At 40.0% G+C, this 8,671-nt stretch overlaps 2 protein-coding genes across 6 annotated transcripts in view; both read right to left on the bottom strand.

The window, feature by feature from the left end:
- Positions 1–44: 44 nt before the first annotated feature.
- Positions 45–2,849, bottom strand: LOC125556656 (RYamide receptor-like). Its single transcript, XM_048733858.1, has one exon. The coding sequence runs from the start codon at positions 2,817–2,819 to the stop codon at positions 1,614–1,616; it is 1,206 nt and encodes a 401-aa protein (XP_048589815.1). The 5' UTR covers positions 2,820–2,849; the 3' UTR covers positions 45–1,613.
- Positions 2,850–2,931: 82 nt separating this feature from the next.
- Positions 2,932–8,671, bottom strand: part of LOC5506044 (RNA-binding protein 41) — a 29,804-nt gene continuing 24,064 nt past the window's right edge. For all 5 annotated transcript variants that reach the window (XR_007314063.1, XM_032374416.2, XM_048733855.1 and 2 more), the window contains one exon: positions 2,932–2,985. Coding sequence is in view for 2 of the 5 variants with exons in the window: in XM_032374416.2 (XP_032230307.2) it covers positions 2,971–2,985 (15 nt within the window). In the remaining 3 variants the exon portion in view is untranslated. The remainder of the gene's footprint in view (positions 2,986–8,671) is intronic.

The following is an 8,671-nucleotide window of genomic DNA, read 5'->3' as shown; positions in this document are numbered from 1 at the left end:
AAGTCAGGACAGGCGTGTAAGCTACCAGATAATCGAGGGTCTGATTACTGTATACTTTTCACACTTTATTTTTTCATGGTCTGTATATACACTTCGGGAAATATTTACATACTTAATACAAATCTAGATAATATACCTCAATAAGATTTATAGTCACATGTATTTTTACGCCAAATATGCAGATTTGTCACGAACTACGCGCGCCTCGACCTTTGTTTACATACAGGGGATCGGAATATGTCATATATACACTTGGGAAAATTCATCTGTCAGGGAGTCAACGCTGTCAGTCCCGCGGATAAATAAATGTAGACACGTTATATGTGGAGTCTAATACTCTCTATATTTTGCTGTGGATAGTCTGAGAGACCACGTGACAATCTTGAAGACCACGTGAGAGTCTGACAGACCCAAGTGTGGCTAAGTTATCATGATGCAGGCCGAGACCAGGAACACGTGATGGTCTGACATACGAAGTGAAAGTGGCTTCAATTTGTTATAAATTTACAAGCATTTGATCATGCACCACTAGCACTGACAGCTCGCACCCAGGGCGTCGCGGTCAGCGTAACGAACGAGGCGCTAGAACTCGACACCCTTGGTTCCCGGGGATGGGTCCGCATACTAACCAGTCTACTCTTGCTTTACGGACACCTCGCTATTAAGGATACCTCGCTATTAAGGACACCTCGATATTACGGACACCTCGCTATTAAGGACACCTCGCTATTACGGACACCTCGCTATTACGGATACCTCGCTATTACGGACACCTCGCTATTAAAGATACCTCGCTATTACGAATACCTCGCTATTACGGACACCTCGCTTTTACGGACACCTCGCTATTACGGATACCTCGCTATTACGGACACCTCGCTATTAAGGATAACTCGCTATTACGGATACCTCGCTATTACGGACACCTCGCTACTATGGGCACCTTGCTATTACGGACACCTCGCTATTATGGAGACCTTGCTATTACGGAAACCTCGCTATTACGGAAAGAAGTACATCCTTCGACAAGACCGAGATACCGAAAAGCGATAATTGACTATCTTTTTTGGTTAATTTCGTAAAAATATCATAATGCTTTATGCTCTTCCATAGCTATGCTTGCCTTTCATAGCTAAAATTATCGCCTCTTATAGCTATACTTTCCTTCCATATCTATACTTTCCTTCCATAGCTATACTTGCCTTCAATATCTATACTTGCCATCCATAGCTATACTTGCCTTTAATATCTATACTTGCCATCCATAGCTATACTTGCCTTCAATATCTATACTTGCCATCCATATCTATACTTGCCTTCCATATCTATACTTGCCTTCAATATCTATACGTGCCATCCATATCTATACTTGCCTTCAATATCTATACTTGCCATCCATAGCTATACTTGCCATCCATAGCTATACTTGCCTTCCATAGTTATACTTGCCATCCATATCTATACTTGCCTTCCATATCTATAATTGCCATCCATAGCTATACTTGCCTACCATAGCTATACTTGCCATCCACATCTATATACTTGCCTTCATAGCTATACTTGCCATCCGGCTTCCGTTACTCCCGTAAACAATACGTGTGGTTTATGTAAGTCTAGACCAAGGAACTGTTGTTGTTCCCGCCTCGTTTTCGAGAAGAACCATTAATCACCCTATTAGGTCCATTCGGTAATGAGCACGAAGACTTTCTCCTGGACGTTAGGGCAGAAGTCTGATTCACATTGTTGTAGGAAGGCTCAGCGTGGGCGTTGAAACTTTTTAGATTCTTAAACGTGCGGCAGAAGAGGCGCGTGAATGACCGCGCATATCGCTCGTTCAATGCCGCGTATATAACCGGGTTAAGCGCGCACGGCAGCCAAACCATAAGATGCGAGTAGGAAAACAAGTAGTACATCACTTCAGGCGAATTGTCAAAGACCGAAGGTTTGTATTCAACGATTAGAAATATCACCTGATATGGCATGTAACATATTACAAATAGGATCACCACAACTAGTAACATGCGGATAAACTTGCGCTCCATTTGTTGACGTTTTTGCGCGCCCGCCGCGTTGGCGTTTTTGAGCATGACTGAGTCCCGCGAGCTCCTTGACGGTACGTCTCGGCCGGCAAGAGACGAGGTACGCGTCAGTTGAAACGACTGCGGAAGTAGCGAGATGTTCTTGAGCGTAAGGGTAATCTTGGTGTGGAGACCCAGTATGACCAGCAAAGGGATCAGGTTATTGACGAGGAACATAAAGATCGAGTAGGAGCGCCTTAGCGAGGTCTGCAACGTGGGCTCTGTGGTGAATACCTCTATGCATAACCCGTGAGGCGTGACCATCCGCGAGCCGTATGAAGGCAGGGTGAACAGCAAAGCCATCAACCAGATGAGCCCTATGATCATTCTAGTCTCTGAGGTAGATGGACGCACTTTGAACGGGAAGACAACCGCACGATAGCGGTCGCAAGCGATCGCCACTAATGTATTCGTCGTCACAATAGCAAACACCGTTACGGTCGGGTTCAACAGTTTACACATGGCCGTGCCAAATGTCCATTTGCCGTTATATAAATAAACAAGAATAAATGGTAAACATAGAGTGGCCAGGACATCAGATGCCGCCAGATTACCTATCAGTACGTACGCAAACGAGCGCATTCGATTCTCTTTATAAGTCACATAACACACGGATAAATTACCGACAAGAGAGACGAAAACAATTATGGCGTAGATGAAGTATCGCAGCACGAAGGATCCGTCGGGCTCAGTAGGTACCTCCAAGTCGGGGGCCGAGCCGTTAGTCGAGTTTAAGTTCATAGTAGCACAGCTACAGCCTGGGAACTACAGTTGTCACTGTGACTGGGCGGTAGGATTCGTATGGTGTAAGGGCGACCTCTTTAGGAAGACTACAGCGAGTTTTCAAATTTTTGTAGTCTTTGCACTTGTAACACTTGCTGGCGACTGCACCTCAGTTAAGATGAATCTTGTAAAGTAAAAACAGCACACGCATGAGAATGACACTCACGAGTTATGAAGGAAAATAGAACAAGTATTAAACAAACGTAAAGCAAGCAATGCCAATACTTCTCATTTGCAATTCAAAGCGGACATACATGAGTGGTGATACGACACAGGGCACGAACACAATTGCGACAATGGCCTGTTTATTATGAGCGGAAAAGCGGTATAAGGTCTTTGCTCTCTTCAGGCCAACATATGCTGATTACACTTACAAAGTACGCGCAATATTTACTCCTTGTATCATGATACTGTAGTCAAATTTGTACGAATGCCGCGGATATCTGTTTGTTTAGATTAATTGCACACAGTAAATTCCAATATTGGCTTCGAATAGTCTTATTCATAGTCATGACTGCCTATGAGAGAAGTTGTCAAACTAAAAACAATAGTTATAGAATTTAACAGAGAGTTCTAGGGTCAACTATTGGACTAGTTTATTTATTAATTTATCACTGGAAACGGTGAAAGGGCAAACAAATGGAAAACCGTAGAAATAGAAACACTATTTTTTTTTCGTAAGAGGGTGTGATAATAAGAAATGATGTAATTAGTAATTGGACATCAACGTTGCTGTGGTGGGGGGGAGCAAGGGCAAACTCGCATGGCGGGGGAGAGGGGGGTTTAATTAATTTCCAGTGGTCAGCTTTAAAAGGATCAAACCTCCATTATTATCATCTTTGTTTATATTGGTGTTTCGATAAAATTCGGTAATATTGACCTTGATATCATAGGCTCTTGGTACTCGATTAAGCAGAAAAAAAAAATATTATATGGAGTCGAGTATTTCAAAGTCTACAAAATACATTCGGATTTGATGGTGACAGTGAATTAGATAAAGAGGTTTGAAAAACAGGGCCCTCTCTCTCACGGTGTTGCGCGCACCTGTGACTATAACGACAAAAGATCGATCCCGACGCGCTGCAGATCTAAACGTCTGTCCAACCGCAGACGTTACACAAAATACTCGCCCCCGGCACCGGTAGGCGCATGCGCGGAACACCACAAACCATCGTCAACGACCTTGATACGACAAGGCCCCAATTGTGAGAAGAAAAATATCAGAGCTCCATTCATGATTGAGAGCTGTGAAATGCACGAGAGCCAAGGGGTTTGTGCTTGTAAGAGCATGGAGCTATGCTATCATACCGCGTCCCAGTCTCACGGTTAACGCTTAACTGTTCCCGATAATATTATAACGTTTTTATGTTCCAAACTAGCAAGGATAAGCCAAAATATGCCGAACATTCCTAAAAGATTTTTACATACGATAATACATCCCGCTTTAACAGGTTTTGGCAAGCAAAAGATGTTAAATTAAACAAGGGAAGATATGTTCAATTACCAGCGTTCAATCCAAATTAGCTTGCGCAAAAAGGCACAAACAGCAAGATTACTAGATTATACTTAACCTCTAAAGCAATATTCGCTTTGTGTGGCAATAAATGTTACTGAAACTAAATTGCTCAAATGAGAGCATAGAAAATCTTTTCAAATGAAAAAAAAAAAACTACCTAAGGATGATATAAATAGTTGACGAGAAACATCCAAAAGATTGGACGTCATCTAAAAGATCTCTGAATTCTCGAGGAAAATAGACAAATTCAATAGATAGGCCCAGGAGCTTCGGCCGAATGTATAATTATGCGCTTTTTGCCTCAATTTAACGCGACAGGCATGCTGCGATAATGCAGAAAAACAAATATCGGCCAAGCTTCTTCTCGTTATCCGAATCAAACAGCAACATTTCTTTTCTTTTCACTTAACAGAATAAAAAATTATGGATAATAGAGAATTAAAAGGGAAAATGAAATTTTAAAGGCTGGAATAACAAAAAGTTTCGGAGCTGGCTTCCACTTTGGAATTGTAATGCGAGAACTATCAAATGATAAGTAATAACTGAAAAAGGAAAAGGAAAAGAAAAACGCATACTGAGTGATTGGGGCACTAAAGATGCGACTGCTTGAATTTCAATTGTGTAATATCCCTTATTTCTCCTTCTGCCTAGTCGCTAAAAATAGAAAGTTGTAGAATGCTATTTAGTGAGAAGATGCACGCGTAAACAGGCGGAACGAGAAACTTACTTGCTGTGCGGTGTGATCGAAAGTGTTGGTATTTAGGGTGGTCTGGAGTTCTAGCTAGCCCATGGGAATTAGACATCTCCAAAAAAGTTGATCAAGAGTAGATAGATAAGAGGTGAAAAGAGGAATTGACAGCGTCGGGTGGTCTACAGGTCGGAAAAACGGATTAAGAATAAATCACCTTACGATTAATATAACTTGTAAATACGTCGATGAACTAAAAATAACAGCGACTTCATCAAATTGGAATCCACTTGAAGTGAAAGGTATAGGCAAATAGCAACTTTACGGATAAACATAATCTCTGTCACAAAAAAGGAGCAACGAAATTGATCGATTATTAAAATAATTGCCTTTCGGCCTGTCGGCCTAACATAAATTTGTAGATTTTATATATTGGACGCGGAAATATTAAAAAGAAAGATGAATTATAGACCAATAATGAGCTCTATTTTCTAAAACACGTCATTTTACAAAATAATTTTTTCTTCTCAAAGAGGGACATTTTCGAAAAAAAAAATAGATTTTGAAGATTAAGAAATGTCCATGTTGAAATTAGTGGTTTTATAAATATGATTAGATGGAAAGAGCAATTAGCTTCAATGTTTCTAACAAAATATTTTTCTTGTCAATCCTTTCTAAAAAGGCGTTTAGAAGGTTCTCTTAAATGGAAGATAAATAATACAGATGAACATCTAATCAACAAGTAAAAATTGTGACAAGAACCTCACCAATGTCGCACAATTACATCTCGATATTCGTAGTTTAGTAGCGAGAGGACAAACCAGGTACAGAGAGTGAGAAAACGATCAAAACTGGTCCAAATAGCACAGCGAATGCTTGGCAGAAAGGAAATGGGTATATTTTACGTTAAGATTTGTTCAATTCAGCTGTGGTATGTCCTGCTTGTAATTACATAAACCGCAAAACTATCAGGACAAGAGCGAAATGAAAGCTCTGTTAACCGCCATATCACGAGTCAAACAGAATAAACAGAGCTAGCTAAAGGGAGAAGGGAAGATCGCTTTTTTAACTTAACACTCATCAAAGAAGATGTACTTAAGAATATTCTGAGTCTAGTAAAATAAGCTTGGGTCGTAACCAAAGATCAATGTTCTCACCGGAAAGTATTTGAAACCAAGCGCGTGAGAAAAATGGATGTTAAAATTACCATGACATACACAGATAAAAAAAATTGTCGGGAAATTTCGCATCCCGCGCGGGTGATGCGAGAAAGCGCAGCTCCCGAGATCAGAGAAGTCTTTTTGTCTTCTAAGAGAAATAAACTGGTCGTGATAGAAAAGGGGCTTGCCTGCCTCCCTTGGAAAAATATGTGAACGACGCATTTCAGGTATTATTTTAATGGTGGGAGAGGGAAAGGTTTGCCAATTTACTGCTAACATAACACGGAGAATAAACATGCTTAAAAAAATGAACGAAGGAAGGAAATTGAACTTCAATTCAAGAAAATTCTAAGCTAAATTAAAAGCAAAGCCATACCTTAGGAAGACTTTTAGACGGTTTTACGTCTAGGGGACATTGAGTCTCAGCCAAGAGCGAGCCACAAGTTTGCCATCACCAGACACACAAGACTAACAAGTTGGCATTCATGAGACAAATCAAGAGAAAATAACATCCGATTTCGAGCCATAGCATACGATTACCATCTTATAATTGAGAATACATCAAGCCGTGATTTCCGTTGCCTCAAGTCAGGTAAGGAGGGAAAATGAAGGACAAATAATTAATATACAAAAGGAAAGGCAAAACAACCTTATTCTGGGGGAAATTGGAGTTGGACATTTTATATGCGTCACAGCAACGCCAAACGTGAGGAAACAACGCGAGAAAGGAAAAAAAAAACAAGATTATGAATCATTTTGACAGAAACGACAGAAATAAAAAAAATCATTTTGAGACTATTGCTTTCAAGTCGTTAGTTAACGAGCTAAATGATAGTGGGACACATTAGATTTCAACTTCAATGGCAAATAAACATGGCGATTTCCTTTATGATAAAAAGTAGTATAGCACTTCATAACAGATGGTCGTCTTGAAATACGATAAAATAAACACTGAGACTGAAACGCCCTCTGTTAGCGCTGCTTCCAAAAGAAATGATAACAATGTATCGGAAATAAGATAAATGGAAGAAAAATACTAGTGATGTCAATTGTGAGTCGTGCTGGATGTACGTGTCCGGGAGATCTAGGTTTCAAGAAGAGCATCTGTGGATCCGGACGAGTCAATGATCACTACATCATACGCACTTACAACGACGTCAGAAAGTAAAAGGAAAAGCAATAGAAAATGAGCGGTGCATTCTACTTGGTAATGTTTTATAGAGAATCGTACCAAAAGGCACAAGTAATCTCCAAGAAATGACACATAAAGAAAGAAAAAAGCAGTGTCGGGAAATGCATTCTATTTTCGGGTTTCTATAGAATTGACAAATAGGCACAGAAAAAGACAAACGTGACAAAAAATGTGATAAAATAGAGCTAGTAATACGAAATACTACAGGATAATAATATTTTATTATTATTTGACTGTCGAATCAACCAAAACACCAATCAACAGGTTGACAGATAACATAAGAAAACCCAATAAATATCAAAGGAGTTCTGTCATCTGCTATTTTGTTACTCCTGTAGCTATAGGGCCAATAGAGAAAAATGCATTTGCATCCATCTCAATTCTTTTGGCGTTCTAAACTATTTTTTCAGCCACTGATAAAGCTATGTTTTTGGATATATATTTTGTTGATTTATCAGAGAGTCTATCTATCAACAGCTAGTGGAGGAGAACATCGGTGATTACGCAGGACAAATATCTACATATAGAGTGACACTAAGAGTAGGACATTCTGGAGCATGATGAGAAACATCAAGGCAAATTAACACGACTCGTCGTTTCTCGATGAGCGCTGGGCTAGGGTTAATAACTGATTCATTTCCGTCTTAGAACGAGACTGCGTGATTCATGCCAGCGGCTTGCCTCGGGCACGCGCAAAAGAGGTAACTCTTAGATGAAACTTTAAAGACTAGCAAGTATAGTAAAGGCTAATGAGAAATTGCTTCAAGCGGTGGAGATACAATCGCCGAGATTTTTTCTTAAACAAGGACCCGCACTATAAAAGGGCCTGGACCAGGTCCACAAAAGGCTCAGTTGCCAGTAAAGTGTTACGCGATGCGGAGCCCCGGAGTTCAGTCAAGCGTGTCTTTTTTGCCCATGAGGATGGAAACCCAAACTCAACTTTTGAAGCGTTTTTTTTTCTTGTTTGCTCGGTTTATTTTCTCTTGGCCACTAACATTGAATAACCCACCAAAAGAGCAGGAATGTGCAATAAAAATTAGTTCAAATCATTAACGATAACAGAACTAAAAAGTCTCACTACCGACGCAATGTTACGGCGTGTTGTCATCTTGAAGTTGAATTTTATTCAGCCGAAAGGGGCAAAGCTAAGCCCTTTTATAGTAAGTATAACATAAGTAAGTAAGTTTAACATAAGATAGTAAGAGTCTTATTTTAGAAAAAGAGTAAACACCAGATAATGTAAAGAGCAGACGG

The sequence above is a fragment of the Nematostella vectensis genome, chromosome 10 (genome assembly GCF_932526225.1).
Source record: "Nematostella vectensis chromosome 10, jaNemVect1.1, whole genome shotgun sequence".
In the NCBI taxonomy this organism is placed as follows: domain Eukaryota; kingdom Metazoa; phylum Cnidaria; class Anthozoa; order Actiniaria; family Edwardsiidae; genus Nematostella; species Nematostella vectensis.
The sequence above is the reverse complement of the archived record's forward strand: the minus strand, read 5'-3'. Positions and strand labels throughout refer to the sequence as shown.

Bases quoted from the DNA above. Each gene is read 5' to 3' on its own strand.
- LOC125556656 (XM_048733858.1), bottom strand. From the start codon at position 2,819: ATGAACTTAAACTCGACTAACGGCTCGGCCCCCGACTTGGAGGTACCT.